Source organism: Ictalurus punctatus, chromosome 27 (genome assembly GCF_001660625.3).
Source record: "Ictalurus punctatus breed USDA103 chromosome 27, Coco_2.0, whole genome shotgun sequence".
Lineage (NCBI taxonomy): Eukaryota > Metazoa > Chordata > Actinopteri > Siluriformes > Ictaluridae > Ictalurus > Ictalurus punctatus.
This window is the reverse complement of record NC_030442.2, coordinates 3,711,141-3,730,000: the sequence shown is the minus strand read 5'-3', so window position 1 is coordinate 3,730,000 and position 18,860 is coordinate 3,711,141. Positions and strand designations below refer to the sequence as shown.

General features: G+C 49.6%; 1 protein-coding gene across 2 annotated transcripts in view; it reads right to left on the bottom strand.

The window, feature by feature from the left end:
• bcor (BCL6 corepressor) overlaps positions 1–18,860 on the bottom strand; it is a 48,110-nt gene that overhangs the window by 22,757 nt on the left and 6,493 nt on the right. Inside the window, exons 2-8 of one of the 2 annotated variants that reach the window (XM_017458999.3) lie at positions 15,630–15,708; positions 11,813–14,827; positions 10,388–10,444; positions 9,831–10,014; positions 7,154–7,369; positions 6,025–6,321; positions 1,387–1,586 (exon numbers count right to left, since the gene is read on the bottom strand). In XM_017458999.3, the coding sequence (XP_017314488.1) occupies positions 1,387–1,586; positions 6,025–6,321; positions 7,154–7,369; positions 9,831–10,014; positions 10,388–10,444; positions 11,813–14,827; positions 15,630–15,632 (3,972 nt within the window). In that variant the 5' untranslated portion in view covers positions 15,633–15,708. The remainder of the gene's footprint in view (positions 1–1,386; positions 1,587–6,024; positions 6,322–7,153; positions 7,370–9,830; positions 10,015–10,387; positions 10,445–11,812; positions 14,828–15,629; positions 15,709–18,860) is intronic. The other variant, XM_017459001.3, reaches the window with a different exon arrangement.

Here is an 18,860-nt window from a genome sequence, read left to right as displayed (position 1 = left end):
AAGTAACATACAGCTCGAGTAAACGACAGCGAGTAAACGACAACTCGAGTAAACAACAACTCGAGTAAACGACAACTCGAGTAACATACAGCTCGAGTAACATACAGCTCAAATAAACGACAACTCGAGTAACATACAGCTCGAGTAAACAACAGCTCGAGTAAACGACAACTCAAAAAAAGACAACTCGAATAAACGACAGCTCAAATTCTCTCATTCTGTTCCACATGAGATCCAGAGGATTTTGAGCGATTGAGTTTAGCCGCATCCCGGAAGTGTATTTATTCTGGATGCTGTTTTGCACCAGAGGATGTGACGTTGTGGGGAAACGGCGAAAACGCTAAGTGCTACTACTAGCCGAGTTCATGAACAGCTAAGCACAGTATGTGTGCGATTCGACCAGCTACGGTTTTTGTTGTTTAAATAATAATAATTTTTTAAAAAACCTTTCAGCACAATATTTGATCCAAAAATGAAAGGGAATAACTGCGTTACGTCTTCGTTTAACCACAATAAAAAAATTTTTTTGAAAACAACCTTTGTTGTGTTAGCGTTAAAGGAGCCTAACAGCCGGAATCCAAGTCTCGAATTTACCTCGTGTATAAATATACGTAAATAACTGTCACTGCTATTACGAAATGTGCTTAAAAATGGAACGACGGCAGTTAATGAAGCAAGTATATGTAGAATATACAGGAAAGATTTTGCGCGAGACAGCCTTCCACTGCGTTAAACTACGTTAGCCCCAGAGCTCCAGTACAAACATCGGAAAACTAACCACGTCTTGGCTGGAACATGGTGTAAATTTTTTTTTTTCCGCCCATCTGTCCCTTTAAGATTGGAGAGCTGCGTAAACGAGCGTTTTGGAGGCCAGCGTGGAGAAGAACGGCGGTAATTTATGTTCCCGTAATCACTTTTCAAGTCGGAGCCTGTGCGCGCATACAGGCACGTTCGGGGCAATAAAACGTGGGCCGTGAGTGCGCGAGCCGGTCAAAGAATCTGCTTCGCCAGGGAGACATTTCACTCCGGAGGCAAAAACAGAGCGCAGAGAGAGAGAGAGAAAGAGAGAGAGCACGCGAGAGAGAGAGAGAGAGAGAGAGAGAGGCCAGACTTCCTCCCTCCCCCTACTTCCCTCCCTTCACTGGGAGATTGCGTTTCAGTGCAAGAAGAGGTCACGACAGTCACGCTCTGAGCGCGCGCACGCACACACACACACACACACACACACACACACACACACACACACACGGCCAATTCGAGTGGAAGGAGTGGAAAGGAGTGCCCGGCTCCTAATTGGGAAGATTAACACTGCTGCTATTGGTGATACAGACTTAAAATAGCTCAGGCCAAGCATGAAAACCTGGAAACTTCCAAACACGCACTCACCTTGAGCGGGTGGGCGGGGCTAAGCTCCTCATTGGCTGGTTGCGCGAGGGCTCTGAGCTCCCGTTGCCCCAGGTGTTTGGTCTTGCACTGACGCTTGCCTTTGGGTTTCTCGGGGTCGCCGTGACGCCGTGGGCGGGGCGAAAGGGCGTGGTCGGGAGACGGTGAGGGGCGGAGCTTTTCCGCTGACAGAACTGGGATGGCTGTGGAAGAGAGAGAGAGAGGTTCAGGGATTACGGAAATCAACGCAGAGGTCTCGTTAGGTAAGGAGGCCAGATTGAGACTCGTTAAGGGAAGGGAGAGCCCAAATAATAAATGTGTGTGTGTGTGTGTGTGTAAGCGTAGCTGTCGTGGGATTGCGGATTTGGATGATGCAGCACGATGAAACAATAACCGAGAAAACGAGAGTGAGAGAGCGAGAGAGAGAGAGAGAGAGAGAGAGAGAGAGAGAGAGAGAGAGAGAGAGAGAGAGAGCGAGAGAGGAATGAGAGCAGGCGAGAACGTGAGCGCGAGCAGAAGGCAGCTCGGCTGAAACAGAGCGAGACCTGCGCTCCACATCTGTTCCATTATTCATCACTCGCTCTCAACCCCACACACACACGCACACACGCGTGCGCACGCACACACACACTCTTGTTGAAAGCATGCCGAGAGCCCTACAGCGCTGGGGAAATTTCTCACACGGACGCGTCTGCAGACACGCAAGCGTGTGGGAGAGAGAGAGAGAGAGAGGGAGAGAGAGAGAGAGAGAGAGAGAGAGAGAGAGGAGGGGGGGGGGGGGGGGGGGAGGGGAGAGAGAGAGGGGGGGGGGGGGAGGGGAGAGAGAGAGGGGGGGGGGGGGGGGAGGGGAGAGAGAGAGGGGGGGGGGGGGGGGGGAGAGAAAAACGGCGTCCCTCTGGGCAAACCGCGCAAAGCGCTTTCCTTCCAACATGCTAATTACGTCCCCGAGACCCTCTGGGACCACACACACACACACACACACACACACACACACACACACACACACACACACACACACACGAATAGCAGCTCTAGAAAAGGCAGAGCAACGGCTTTTAAAGCGAATCCAAAAAAACAAGATCAAACAGAAGCTTCAAAACACACCGAACTTTCTTTCTCTCCCTCACACACACGCAGGAGTTAGCCTGAGGCTAACTGTTAGGCATTCTGTGCGACTCGCGCGTGCGACTTGTCTCTCACACCCTGTCATAGGCAACGCAAATTAGTGTGTGTGTGTGTGTGTGTGTGTGTGTATGGTTTCCATCTGAAAAGTGTGTGTGCGACTCTGACAGGGACATCTGGGGGACATTAGCCTCCCATTAGCACGGAACTGGACACACACACGCTCTCTCTCTCCTTGTGTGTGTGTGTGTGTGTGTGTGTGAGAGAGAGAGAGAGAGAGTTCCCGTTTCGTCAGACAGAGAGAACGAAGCAGGCGAAAATCTTTCCACCTCACACACTCCGTGCCTGCAGACGCTTGATAAAATGCCAGCAAAGCGTCCAGCAGCCAAAACACTTGACAGGCTGACGCACACACACACACGGTTGTAACGGCATTGCCCAGACAACGCATGCCTCAGCCCAATGAGCCATGAGATTCCGCAACTGTGCAAATAGCTGTTTGTCTGCGTGTGTACGAACGAGAGCGAGAGAGAGAGGGGGAGAGAGCGCGAGAGCGCGCGCGAGAGAGAGAGGCAGCCTGCCGTCAGTCAGCAGGACTCATTAGCGCGAGCCGACGGCAGTGAGAAAATCGCTCCTCTAATCTGCCTCGTGCTCTTTATCCCTCCGTTTCCTTCCCTCGCTCCGTTACCTCTTTCTCTCTCTGCCTATCATTCTCTCCCTTCGGTTTTCTCGTCAGCCCCGGGGCTCCGTGTTCTTCCGTTTGTCTCTGGACGCGGGGAGACCAGATTGAGCTGTTGCCCCGGAGCCGGCGCTCGTGTAATGAAAATAGTCCATGCTGTCAAACATCGCCGTGGTACGCCTCCTCCTCCTCCTCCTCCTCCACAAAATGGCCGCTCTACTCGTCTACAAAACAACGTGATGAAACATCTCCGACAGCAGAACGACGGCGTTACGCCGTCGCGTCACGACAGCGCCATCGCTAAAAACTGCACGACGTCGCACGTTCACTGCGTTAAAATTTACTACTGACCGCGCATGAATAAATGTCGGATAAGCGACGTCAAAAATGCAGCTAGCTACACCGGAACTAGCTTAACGATACCAAAAACGACGTCCGTGATGCTGCTCAAAACGATAACCGGGGGCTGTTTTAACCGCCGGTAACGAAGCGAGCGAAAATTTCCGTCGTTTGAAATTTTTCCGCCGGCAGAACGACGTTTTTACACACGCCTCAGCGTGCAAATCGTTTACCAAGCTCGCGCGAATACATTTGCGATTAAGCTAGGTTAAAACGCGGTTAGCTAAAGCTAGCTACGCCAGGGCTAGCAGAACGATATCGAAGCGACGTTCACGATGCCGCCTTTTAATCGTCGGAAAACAAAGCGGTTAAAAAAAAAAAAAAAAAGAAGATATTTCTCTGGTAGAACAATGATTTTACGGTACACCTAGCTACTCTCGAACTAGTTTAACCGCATCGAGACGACGTCTTTTCCCCCCTGTTCGTTCGAATGAAAAGTGGCTACGTTTTCTCCAAGAAGCCGCTGATTAAACAGTCGGATTAAAACGTGTCGCGTAAAAACAGTGAAACTCATGACAAGCTACTCGTTAGTTATTTTAGTTCAATTCTATAGTTGTAAAGTCTCGAGCGATGCCGCACCGATCGGAGTTCTTCCAGCGTAACCTTTCAAAAGGGATAGTTTCACGCGTACAAGGCAATTCCGCAAACTTCCAACGTCATCATCAGCTCGTTTCTCGCTCGGGGATTAGGGAGCGTATGGCGGAGCGTGACGTTTCGGACGCGGCTTCAGCATCCGAGCGCGTCTAAAAACAGCCCACCGCACACGCCCCAAACCGCTCCATATACACGCACTCCTAAAACCAGCCCAACACACACCCCCAAAAAGCATCCAAAACATGCACGCAGCCACACACACACACACGCACACACACACACACACACACACACACGCGCTCTCCCACCGTCTGACTTGGACCAACACGTACTTGTAAACTAAATCACCAGCTGGCGAGAATGACGGAATAACGAGTCTCTTGTACACCACGTTTATTGTTCGAACGCTTTATAGGTCAATAACGTACATCGTTCCTCGCGTCACGGACACGAGAGTAAAACCAGCTCAAGAGTGGGGGGGGCATTAATTTGGATATTAACATTGCGTTTGGGCCACATCGAGCAAAAAGAAAGAAAGAAAACGGGGATGGAGGGGGGAGGAGAGGGAGAGGGTGAGGGGGGTGGGGAGGTGGAAGAAAAGAGACGATGAAGACGGAGACAAAAGGACAGAAGCACAAACTCGGAACCCAGAAAGAGTCGAGGAACGAAAAGGGAAAGAGAAAGAAGGAACTTGTTCGGTGAAGAAATTGGTTCAGCATGTTCGGGCCACATTAGTTGGAATCACACAGATGGTGTCAGCGTGAGGAAAGAAGAGACGGAGAGAAAGAATAGAAGAAAAGAGAAAGAGGAGGAGGAGGAGGAGGAGGAGGAGGAGGAAAGGACGAGGCTGAAATGCAGTGTAGCGTGTTTGGGTATGTTTCTCAGTCCCGTATTGTGTGTGTGTGTGTGTGTGTGTTTGAGTCGATTTTGGGATCCTTACTCACACAGAGAGAGAGAGAGAGAGAGAGAGAGCGAGCTAGAGAGAGAGGTAGAGAGAGAGGTAGAGAGAGAGGGAGCGAGAGAGGAACAGAGGGAGTAGAGAGAGAGAGCTAGAGAGAGACAGGGAGAGAGAGCTAGAGAGAGAGGGACAGGGAGGAGAGAGCGAGAGAGAGAGCTAGAGAGAGACAGGGAGAGAGAGAGAGAAGGAGAGAGGGAGAAGGAGGGAGAGAGCGAGAGAGAGAGAGGAACAGAGGGAGGAGAGAGGGAGAAGGAGAGAGGGAGAGCGAGAGAGAGAATGAAAGAATCTGAAAGTGTGTTTGGAGCTACGTTCGGGCCTCTGTAACCAGAATCCTCCAATCAGAGCATGGCAGGCAGGAAGAACGAGAGCGATGGAGAGAAAATGAAGAGATGTTCCTGAACGCGTCGCAACGGAGAGAAAACGAAAGCCTTTATGTGAAGAATCGGCCGTGTGTCCGGGACACGTCTCGCTCGCAACGAGAAAACTACGGTTATGCACAACGCTGGGCCGCTTCTGGATTCTTTATCGTCGCCTTACAGAGAGGAGAATAAACAAACAAAACAAATAATGAATAAATATGAGGAAGAGAAAGAGAGACACCGAGTCAGAATGTAACCAGAAAGAGACTGAAACCTGGAACTTGGAAAACGGCACGATGTTTTCAGGTTCTTTATTAGCGCAGTGCGTACAGAGAGATTCAAAACACACACGCACACACAGTCTGAGAGAGAGGGAGAGGGAGAGAGCGAGAGAGCGGGAGAGAGAGGGAGAGAGAGAAAGAGGGAGAGAGAGGGAGAGAAAGAGAAAGGGGGAGGGAGAGAAAGAGGGAGAGAGAGTGGAAAGGAAGAAGAAAGGGAGCAGATCTTTAAGCTTGGGCCGGTTTTCTTACCTGCGTCAGCGTCAGCGTCCGCGTATGCCAGAGCGTCTCGGCTCCACCCCCTCTCTTCTTCCGCCCTCCTCCTCGCGCTTTTCTCCACCTCGCCGTTTGTCTTGCTCTTTCTTTCGGCACAGGGCGTGACCTTCGACCCGTCGCGAGGGCAGAGTTCGGGCTTGTCGTGGCGCTCCCAGAGCTCCTGGAGATGTTGGAGCTGCCGCGGTTTGCTGAGCCTCAGGCCCGTCAGCTCGATGCACACCTTCAGGTTCTTCACTTCCTGTTCGGACGGCTGCCGCCACGCCTCCGTCAGGTCTGCGAGCCAAATCAAGCATCTTAACTGTACGAAATTACCTCGGTTACGTTTTAGCGGCTGAATCAAGGCATTATGTTTCGAAGCCCCTAACCCGAACACCTTGAACCCCCCCCCCCCCCCCCACACACACACACACACATCTAAAAGAAAAAAACTAACCAGGATAGCTAGCTAATTATTTCCTAGCACTGATGTTTGACATCATAACGTTCTAAAAAAATATTCTTACACAATAAGGTTGTGCAACATGGCCTGATCGTAGCTGATATCATTTTCCTCGAAAAAATTTTTTTCTTTTCCTTTTCAACATCACTACGGCAACATGTACACAGTTTACACCGTGGAAACCCCCAACCCACCCCCCCCAGCAGCAGCATCAAAACCTGAAGAGAAACAGGAAGTAGAAATTCCCCAACTGACATTTCTGCTTCGGGACGTTTATGACTTCTGCTGTCGAGTTTCCCCGAGACAGACGTTACAGACCACGGATTTACGATCCAAACACATGAACGTACTCTCGCACACACACACACACACACACACACACACACACACGTAGGCTGGGAGAATGTTGAAAAGAGTTGCGCTACACAAAGGCTGTTTTGATGTCGGCCATGAAAACGCCCTTTAGGCCGAGCACAAAGCCACGGCAACCCGGAGTGTCGCGCACACACACACACACACACACACACACACCACGTGTGGGTTTATACGAAAAATGTGACGGTAATAAAAAAAAAAAAAAGATTAAGAAGATCAAAGAGCACACACACACACACATACAGAGAGAGAGAGAGAGACGGAATGAAAGGAAAGGAGGTCGCTCTTTACCTGGCATGAGTCGAGCCCGCTTGGCTGGCACGATGGCCTTTTCCTCCTCCTCCTCCTCCTCCTCTCTCTCCCTCCGCCGCTCCTTCTCTCCGTCCTTCTCTCTGTCCTCGGCCGAGCGCTTGACGTCCTGGTGGGCTTGGCTGTGTTCCTTCCTCTCGTCCCTCACGTCTCGTTCTGGAGGGCCACAGCGCTGCAGGACGGGGACGCGGTTCCCACCTGCACACGCACACAAACACGTGTTAACCACAACAGGTCTTTTTGTTTAGAGTTGGAAGAAAAAGCTGAAGAACTGGAGGCGCGCGCGCACACACACACACACACACACACACACACACACACACACACCCCTCCCACTTCCCCCATTTCCCCCTGTTCCCTGGACACCCTCATGTTTGCGTTAGCTTCACCACACCCTTTCCACATACGAATAGAGTGTTCGGGCTTACACACACACACACACACACACACACACACACACACACACACAGAGCTTAAATTAGCCTGAAACATCCGTGCTGAGCTTAGGCAGCACTCCAGCTCTCCGACACCCCCCCCTCCTCGGTCCTCGGTGCGTGGCAGTAAAAGGCTTCTTGAGAACGTCTCCAAGCGGCAACGTGGATCAAAAGCAGACCCCACCAGGGGCACGCTCACCCCCCCCTTCATGCGCGCACACACACACACACACACACACACACACACAGTCTGTATGCGTGAGGGCTGTCAGAAGAAATTTAATCAAAAATATCAGATAGTTTTTAATGAAGTTAAAATTTGAAATTGAACCCCCACATACCCCCCCCTCAAAACACACACACACACACACACACACACACACACACACACACACACACACACACACTTCCTTTCTCCAGCACACACACTGACTTTCCAACTTTAGCCACCACACTTTCCGTTTCACACACACGCACATCATTTTACCATCCTAATTCTTCTGAGGTTAGTCACTGGAACCCCTGAAACAGTCGCACATGCTCTCTCGCTCTCTCTCGCTCTCTCACACACACTCACATGTGCACACGCTCCAGTGGGCCTGCCCTTCTGCTGGCCCAGACAAGAAGGCTGCTTGTTGTGCCCCAGGCAGGCAGGCACGCATGCACACACACACACACGCGCGCGCACGGACATCTCGTGACACATGCATCCCATAATTCATGGCTACGTCAGCTCCATGGCAACTCTCCGCCAAAGTGGGTCTCCATGGCAACCCTGTTCCGTGGCGCCCGGATAAAAGGGGTGGGGTGTGCGTGTGTGTGTGTGTGTGTGTGTGTGTGTGTGTGTCGGGGGGGTGTGTGTGTGTGTAGCGAGACCATTCTGGTGAAAAATGTCCTCTAATAACAGCGAGAGAGAGAGAGAGAGCGAAAGAGAGAGAGAGAGAGAGCGAAAGAGAGAGAGAGAGCGAAAGAGAGAGAGAGAGAGCGAAAGAGAGAGAGAGAGAGAGCGAAAGAGAGAGCGAGCGAGAGACCTCCGAAACAGACAGAAACTTTTACCCCCTGAACACGTACACACGCACACACACGCACACGCACGCACACACGCACGCACGCACACACGCACACACGCACGCACACACACACACACGCGCACACACACGCACACACCGTCCTCACACCTCCACCTCTCTACACCACACACACAAACATCTCTCTCTCTCTCACACACACACTTCTCCAGGGAAAGGGAGGTCACTGCCACATTTATGCAAATTTGCAAATATAATGGCATCGTTCCATTAGCAGGAGAGGAAAACAGATAGCAAAACACCACGTGCTGTCAGAAGAGTGTGTGTGTGTGTGTGTGTGTGTGTGTGTGCCCGCGTGCGAGCGCGAGTGTGTATGGGTCTTTTGTCTGCGCGTCAGCGGGGGAGGAAGTGCTGTTTACCGTGCTGGGTTGGCGCTACTGTGTGGAGAGCCACAGCAGAAGGGACCGTCCCTTTTCTGCGACAGAGATGAAAGAGTAGCGACGGAGAGAACCGAGAGAGAAACAGCGGCTAACAGACAGATCGACGGAATGAGAAAGCCGGATGAGACCTTGAGACGGTTCATGAGACAGGACACGCTGCACGTCCTCCCTCCCCCCCACGTTTATGGATGGCCTCCGGTCGTATTTGCGGTTTCTACAAGCCTGTGGCTCTGTGTAGCTAAAATGACCTAGCTAACACAGCGCAATTTATGAGGCGGCCAACCATGCTATCTGCTAACTCGACTGAAGCGCTAGTCATTATAGCTAGCGGTTTCTCAGTGAACACGGTTCAAATCCAAGCAGACAAGCACCGACACTGGAGATTCCTTCTGTAAACGTGAAACAAACCTCTCTCCTTACTTGAAGGAAACATCACCACATCTACGATTGTTTTTTTTTTAATATGTAGAGCGTCCGCTGTACCGGTCCATGTGAATCAGCGGTTACTATAGAAACGACAGTGTACCAGAACGAACGCGTTAATATACGTGAACCTACAGTTTATAGGAAACCAACTTGACACCTCCTGACCAATCAGAACGCAGAATTCAACAGCGCTGGGAACAGGAAACCCGGGAAGGGAATAAATAAAGACCGGTAACGTGACGCTGCCCAATAAGACAGAGACGAAAGAACGTCACGAGGACTAGCGAGATCGTAGAGAGAGAGTGAAGGCGTGATTGTGTGTGTGTGTTACCGTTGTGCTGTTCTGTCGGAGGTTTGGAGCACCGCTGGCTCGGCTCCCACTCCGTTTCTCCACGCTGGCTCTCGGCCAAACTCTTCTCTCTCTCTTTCTCTCGCTCTCTCCACGGCCCGGTGCTGGAAGACGCGAAGCCCTCCTTCTCCTTCAGCTCCAGCTCGGAGAAACGCATCATTGCTCGCTACACACACACACACACGCAAACACGCAAACACACACACACACACACACACACGCAATCCATGACCAAGAACGCTAGATGCAAATTTCGCACACTTCACCGCTAACCTTTTGCGCAAAGCTAAATGCACTTTAAAATCATGACATTTGCATATGGAAATTTTATTTATTTATTTATTTATTTATTTATTTTTAAAAAACAAAGCGTCAATGTCACGCCACAGGATTCATTTTTTTTTTTTCCCCTAAATGCATGAATCGCACAACAATCTGAGGTGACTACGCAAACCTTCTGTGTGGTGCACACAACACCAAAGTGTTACTTATTTCACCTTTGATTAGCAATTGGAAAAAAAAAATATTAAAGCACTAACCTCCCAGTTAGCGGCTGGCTGACTGAAATTACTGTCCTCTGCTGATAGGACTTCGATCTAAGTGATTAGAACGTGTGCTCAAAATCATTTTTTTCCCAGTAAACACAATCATTTAAAAATAAATAAATAAATAAATAAATAAATAAATAAATAAATAAATAAAACACAGAAACATTGATTACCAAAAAAAGAAAAAAAAATTATGAAATAAATTAGCAAACAAACACAGGGCCATCGTTATGACGTTTGAGTTTACGCTGTTTTAGCTAAGAAAACAATAAAGCAACATGTTTCCTGTTCTTGTTCTGCCTTACATGAATATCTCAGTTATACTCATTTTATATATATAAATATAAATACATACACACACACACATGCACATATATTAGGTCAACATTTATTTATTGATATATTTTTAAAATGAGGGTTTAAGTTTAGTCCTGGATTCTTCTCAAGAGAGAACATTATAAATAGTTTATATTAAGCCAGAACTCTGAATCCAGGAAATCATCGCATACGGTTCTCTTTAAAAGTCCTCAGTCCATCATGGATAGAATATGGCGTTCGTTAAAACGCCTACTGCCCATCCGTCTGCACTCCGTGTGTGTGTGTGTGTGTGTGCGCGCGTACACTAATGACTGCCAGGCAGAGCACTCGTCTCGCTGCTGCTGAAGACCTCTAATCTTCCCCATCAGAAATGAATGGGCCGGATTTCACTTAAGCTGGGAGGGCTGCCACTGCGCACACAGCAAGCCTGAGATGTGTGTGTCTGTGTGTGCGTGTGTGTAGCTACGTATGGCTCTTACATCAGTGACATACACCCTCACAGGTCTTTAGGTCTTGCCTGCAGGTTAGCGGCTTCCTCAACTATTACTATTAGATAGTATGCCGCGTTAACCCTTGAGACACACACCACAAAAAACACAACAACGTCGTGTCAATTCCCCTCCCTTACGGCTGCCGCCAAAACCTGCCCGCATGCAGAAGGGTGTCAAAAATAGTGAAGGCGGGGGGTGAGCGGCGGAGGGGGGACTGGTGTGTGAGTAACAGCCAGCCGTAATTACTGAGGCTTTCAGTATGACTAAGCGTGACAATCTGATGCAAGAACTCCCTTGTAGAGCAACTACAGCTGTTAGAGCTCGGATTTGCGAGAGCTAAAAGACATTTTTAACGACGGGACTTTTTTTTTTCCCTCAAAGAAATGAACTACGCGTCTTCGTTGGAACAAGAACGTGTCAACGGAAACCGCTTGAACCTTAACCCGGAGTACGTCCTGGAACTTTATATGGTGTTTTAAGTGTGTAAATGTTCGTTCATATATTATATACATTTTGTATATATATATATATATATATATATATATATATATATATATATATATATATAATTAATAAAATCGGCAGAAAATCAATACGTCTTGCTTACCTGAAGGGCACGCTGTTCCCGGCTCAATTTACTGGAATCGGCGTAAAGCTCGGTTGTAACGCACTTGAAGCGGTCACCCACGTATCCTGACGAGTTGGCAATCCTCTTAGCCAGGCTGGACCGTTTGTTTTTAGAGCACCCGTGACCGTCTTCCTCATCCTCAGGAGATTCTATGTTTTCCTGTTCTTTGCCCAGATCCATATACTGTCGGATGGCGTGGTGCCTATCAGGTTTGAAATTTGCGGCGTCTGGTCGTACCCTGTCACCGGAGGTCCTGGCGCAGCGCAGAGTCTGCTCTTCCAGCAAAGGAGGCAGCGGGCTGTGCTCGCTGGAACTCTCCTCGCCCTGGCTTTGCCCGGGAGACTCGGCCCGCTCCTGTGGCTCGGGAGGACTGCAGGGATCTGGCCGCCGCTCAGCCTCAGCTGGCTTGTATTCAACTGGCTGGCTAGAGCGCAGGATCTGCATGAGTTCTGGCTCCTTCGCTTTGGAATTACCAGTATTCCTCGTCCCATCCCCTGTCCCGCTGCCGGCTGGCCTGGTGGGCTCTCTCTGCTTGGCAGGAGTAGTGCTGTACTTGTCTGGCTCAGGACTGCCATCTGTGTCGTCTTGGACCAGGTCGATGCAGACGATGTCATCTTTGCTCGCCGTGTGAGCTTTACAGCCCAGAACTTCTGGCCCCTCGGATTCCCTCTCAGCCGTGTAGCGCGTGTCCGTGTCCGACACACTGTGCTGTTTGTAAGGGGACTCTTCGTGCTGCCAAGCCTTCTCCTGAGGCCTGGACCTCAGCTCAAGTCGCTCATTGACTTTGGGGTCAAGGGGCAAGTGTGGAGACATTAGGGGATGAACCATCTCTTGCGGATCATGGTAGGTTACATAATCTGCATAAGGAAGACTAGGCTTGTGAGGCAAACGAGTGGAATACAAGCTGTTGCTGTTCAGCAGGACTGGATGGGGGTACACTGGCCCTTTGCTGGGCAACTGCAAGTGTGGGAGCGACATGCTTTGTGGAACAGTGTACGGAAGGTATCTGTTAGCATACGCCAAGCTACTGGACAAGTAGGCTTCCCCTTGTGTCATGTAGAGGTGAGGGCTCCCCACCTGTCCATTTTCCATGTGAGGCTGCTGAGGTTTGAAGCCAATTTCAGGCGCATCTGATTTTTTAGGGGTCTTCACAGGCTTTGAAGCCAACGGCTGGCTGTTACCACGATTAGTAGATTGCACCTTCTCCGGCGGGGTGGGCGCAGACTTCGGCCAATCGCCGTTTACCTTGGGAGACGGCGAGGCAGATGACGGACGACATGCTGAAGTTACAACAACAGGAGCAGGGTTTGATACGACACCGTTATTGGGCTCTCCGATCCGTGGACATGAAGAGCTCCTCGGCTGTGAAACGACATGTTCCAGATTCTTATTTTTGATGACGGTGGAACCTTTGCCGTGGTTGGATTCGGAACAGAGCGGCTGGGTTGTGCTTGGCACCACCCAGGAAGAGTGTAAAGTGCTAATAATCTCAGGCCTCTCTGGAGTTTTAGAAGAAGTGCTGACAGCAGAGGATGAGGGGGAAAGAGTCTCTTTTAGAAGCTCTCTGCTAGGAGGAAGTCCATAACGAGAGTTGGGAGAGTAGCCCAGATTTGCTAAAGCCTCCAGCTTTGGAGGAAATCCATTAGGAGGTCCTTCAAAATCCATGATCTTGGCAGATAGGTCTAATGGCTTGTCTGCTGGGTCTTTGGTAGGGGGCCCCTGCTGTACAGGTTTTTCAATGGAGGTTTTAGCGGGCGAACTACAGCCTTTCCTCTCGCTTCCTGCACTCCTGTGCTGCTCTGAGCTCCCTTCTTTAGACTTGGGCTTCTGACTAGCGGGCCTTAGTGGCGAGCGATGCTCTTGGGATATGTAGAACGGATGGGAAACTGCTGGAGTGGATGAGGTCGGTAACGAGGACGAAGGACTACGAAATACGGTCTTTTGAAGGTCTGAAGTGCTGTCCACAAGAGGTGCGGGAGCACTAGGGGGGTGGGTGGGTCGTGGAGTTGGGCGGGGTGCCTGCATCACCAGAGAAGGGCTCGAGTCTACTGGAATACTGGTATTAGAGTTGCTGGTTATGCTAGCATTACTACTGATGGTGCTGCTGCTACAACTAATGGTACTGCTACTGCTGCTTGAGCTCTTGCTGGAAGGGATTCGATTGGACTTGCTGCTGCTGTTATTCATATTTCCACTGCTAGAGTGTTGCCTCTCGCTTTGTGCCTGGTGGTGAGACTGAGCTTGCTGATGTAAGGCTTGCTGCCCAAATGCGGAGGGCTCATGGTGAATCCTCGGCCCAATACTCTGTAAGGTTTTGTCCTGATGGTGCACCAGTGGGGACAGTGCTGTAGGGGCTACTGTAGCTGTGGGGATTCTTAAAGGAGGGGCAAGAGGTGACGAAATGGGTGCCGGAGGATAAGGCGGCATGTAGAACAAGCGCTCAGCACCGGCTGCACTCCCTCCTGCTCCAGGACAAAGCGACTGGTAGGCCAGATGTTGGGGCAGGTATGGTGAAGGCTGTGACATAAACGATGCTTTGTACATATTCAGAGCAGCATACTTGCTGGTGTCTAAAAAGGGATACAGTCCCGCATCGTGGTAAGGGCTCGCCCACGGGAGACGCAGGTAACTGGTGCCGCTGCCACCATTTAATCCCAGGTCAGAGGGCTTATCAACAGGTCCGACACGCCTATCCAAGCCCAAAGCTTCTGCACCGGATCCAGGCACAACCAGAGGCTTCTGAAGCCCCGGAGTTGGGCTTTTATAAAGTCCAACATAGCCATTCGTGGCCTTTCTGCTGTCCAGCGACACATCGGTTTTATAGAGTAATTCTGGCATCCGGTCCCCAACGTAGCCTTTTTCCGTTGGCAGGGTTCGGATTCCTGGCGGATAAACCATTCCCCCGTGAACGTGGAGGCTTTCCCGCATTAGGCTGCTCCGATCGATGCCAAGTGCTGTGAGTGGGTTCATTCTGCAGGCTGCACTTGCATCCACCTGGAAGGACGAGACATGAAAAAGCAAGCCAGTTCAACCACACAATTATTAACTCTGGTTAATTCAAGTGAATCACGGTAAACAGACATGATGAGAAAGCAAATGTCGGTTACGAGAAAATGCGCACGTTTCTCGTTTCTACGACTGCAATTATAAAGTTACGTATTTGCGGTCCAATTTCAGAAATCAATACCATGGGGAACTTACACAATTCATACATAAAGTCAGATTTAAATAAGGAGTCACATAAGGTGATTTTATTTATTTATTTATTTATTTTTGTGTTTCCCCTCATACTAAAGTCTGAACGGAGCAGACGACGCGATGTAGTCAAGGTCACGAGGGAAATTGTTCATAAAAGTCGGCCTCTCCGAGGCTTCCGCGGGGGCAGACGGGGCGCTTTGATGTACGCTGTAGGCGATGCCCAGCAGACAGCTCAGATCCGTCTTCCCATCAAGCCCCAGAGAGACCGCATCACGCGTCTATGCCGATAAGATGGTGGGGATTTAAATTACACGGATCCCTACCGCCTACATATGTAAATAAATAAATCAAGAAAACAACCAGCGGGGAATAGAAATGTCATATAGAGGACTGATGCACAACAGGAAGGGCGGAAAACCCATGTTTTATTATGGCAGCTGAAAAAAAAAAATATATATATATATATTTTTTTAAACAAAAAGGGGTGTGAGGGGAAGAAAGGAATATCATCAAGGGAGCCGTTTAAAAAAAAAAAGATGTATATGATGAGCAGTGCTTATAAAAAAATAATAATAAAAGATTTTTAAAAAAGTCTTACCATGCTTTGAATCACGACTTCTATTGCTTGGTTAGTTTGCGTTGGATGTTCTACTCAGCACCATCCCTTGATTGACTTCCTATGAGAGGAAAGAGAACATTCACGTTAAGTTTGTGTGTGTGGTTTTTTTTTTTTTTTAAACATAAGGTCATATCTTTTCATTTTCTCACACACGCACAGTTTTCACATAGTTCCAGTTCAAGGGTTTTTTTTTTAACCAGTTTGGCAGGATGGAATGAGTGCTCAGTACAAAAGGGAAAAAAAAGGAGGAGGAGGAGGAGGAGGAGGAGGAGGAGGAGGAGGGGGGAAGGAGGAAAAGAAAAGCAAACGGTATCTCCGGTCAGGCCTCAGTCTGACTGTCTCTGTTAAAGACGCCTGCGTTCGCATGGCCCGTATCCAGGCTGCGGAGCAGTATTCAGACCACGTGATGTTGTTATCTAGTCACAAGCACTCTGATAAGGAATGCCGCCGTGCACTGCACACCCTCCTCCTCCTTCACACACACACACACACACACACACACACAAAATGCCCGGCGCCCGCAGATGAGGAGGAGGAAGAAGAGGAGGAGGAGGAATTTCATCACAGCGCCACTGAGGGAAAGATGCTATCACCCAGCCCCACCGCTTGGCAATGACATAAAAGCGGAGCTTTGTTGAGCTCGCGAGCCGCGCCTCCGTTATTGATGGCTCTACAGAGCCCTCGGATTTCAATAAGGCAGACCCGGGGCTCTTATCTGCAGATGCGGTCTCGGCCGCTGCCGTCGAAGGAAGGAGGGAGGCGGACCGCCCCCCGGTCTCATCAATCAAAGCAGGCTTCGGCCTCACGCGCACAAAATCCTCTCGCCGCTGGAGTGTTTTCGTCACTTCCATGGCAACACGTGTAGCAACAAGGCCAGAACGTTTAAACAGGGAGGGTTCGTGGCCTGCCATTTCAGTCTCGCTGCGCGTGATCACAATATATATATATATATATATATATAAAAAAGTCGATTATAATAGCAGACTAGCATGCAAATGTTTTGGGACACTTTCTGGTCAGGATCTGGATTATAATCCACACTCGAAAAGTATATTATGTTCCCGTCAGCACATCGGAAAATCCTCGGCATAAACTCTAGCTTTTCCCCTTTGAGCTGCAATTCCCTCCGTCGTCTCCCTCCGTCGTCTCCCTCCCTCCCTCCCTCCCTCCGTCCGTCCGTCCATTAAAGACTAATCCGAGCGAATCGTTCGGCCACGCGCTCCCCTGCGCGCTCGTTTTCCGCGCTCTTAACGACCCTGCGCGCTAGTCTGAGTACATTATGCGTCCCAGGCTGCTTCGGCGGGAGACCGCTCGCCTCCTCGTAGAGGAGAAAATGGAGCTCGAAGGCAAATCAATCGGGGAAAAGCGACGCTCTCGGAGGCGCCTTTGTTCGCCGCTAAATGTAACCTGGCTCTGAATCGAGACCCGAAATGAATGCTTGTGCGAATCTGCTGGGGTTTACACCATGGAACAGACTCGAGCTTTTGGTGCGTCTATCGACAGCGTAATCAACTTAATAAATCAGGAGGTTCTCGTAGAAACTTTCGGCATGCTTTTGATTGATATGAACAAGCTCCTGAAAGATGCTGTACTATCTAGTGCCACAAAAAAAACCACAAACAAAACAGAACCGAGTTATAAAATATTTACATTCTAGCACTTTTCCCGTTACACGCCGAACACATTCATTCTAATAACTCATTAGAATTGAGGACAAACCTAACTGGTGCTACGCTGACAAGATCACACGCCAACGATTGTGCGACTAGACCGCGGAACAAGGACACGTATTTACAAATAATAAACGATGAAATCCTACACGCACTCCTTTTTTTCTCCCAGTAACTCGGTTTTTGCTTGAGAGTTTTGTTTGTAAGTGCTGTGCGTGTGTGACTCTCGAGGGGAGACGCCAAGGGCTTGCGAGGAAGGCGTGAGAGCAGCTGCGTCGCTCCGTGTCGGCAGCGAGACAGGCGATAAAATAAAAAACAAATAAATAAATAAATAAAACACACAAACAAACCAGGGGAAGAAAAAACAAAACAAAAAAAAACATTCTTGGCGCGCGAAGGACGAGAGAGTGTAAAATGTGGCGGGTTGGAGGTGTGGATTTAGGCACATAATACCTCGTAAATCCTGCGGTTAAAAAGGATGAGGCGGGGCTTCGGAGACGGTTAACAAATACGTGACGCAAGCGCTTTATCCTGGTCAGGGTCACGGTGGAGGATCAGGAGCGTATCCCGGGAACGCACTGTGTGTGAATTGCAAACGTGTACACACACACACGACGTACAAACACGTACAAAAATCTAGGGAAGAATTGAGGTACAGTTCAGCTTTGAAAATAAAGCAAGCAAGCACGGGCAGATTTCCACGTGTGTGTGTGTGTGTGTGTGTGTGTGGTCATTCAACGTGACACGAAGTGAAACTCCTGCGCTGTGGTGAGCTCACAGGAAGTTCAAAGTTCACTGCTTTGTTGCAGTGGTGTAATCAGTATTTAAAGAAAAAAGTTCCAGACAACGGAACGAAAGAAACCAAACGTACTACGCTGTACTAAACGGTACGCTCATTCACATGCTTGAAAGTAGGTAAGAGTCGGCCACGTCCCGCTGCTGCAAATAAGTAGGGGGGGGGTGTAAATAAAGAGTTTGACGATCGTTGCTTATGAGTTAATACAGCTATCCATGCTTCCGTCAACGGACAACTCTAATTCCTCGTGGTCCCGGGTGTGTTCCCCATTTCCGCTACACACACATACCAAACTACTACTACTACTACTACTACTACTACTACTACACACGGTCATAAACTGGCGAGAGAAGAGAAATCACGTTCAGCACAGGGGGAAGGACCAAAAACCCAGCCGATAGTCTTAAGAAAGAAAGAAAGAAAGAAAGAAAGAGAAAGAGGTTGTTGCCATGAAGGACAAAGCGGCCTGGATAAACGATTAGCCAACCCCGGTGACGGGGGTAAGGAAGGAAGGAGGGAAGGAGGAGGGAGGGGTTCAGACTCTCACGCGCCCGCGGGATCTTCGTCTCCGACGGAGAGCGAGACAACACGCCAAGAGCAACAGCGCACGTTCGAGATCAAAGCTCCACGCAAGCCGCTGGGGTCACTTTCAGGGATTTGAACCGCGGATACGTTTTCCGGCAGTTTAAACGTGTGGAGGGCTTTGAAACCGACACGTACGACCACGCGTCTTCGCACGTGGGC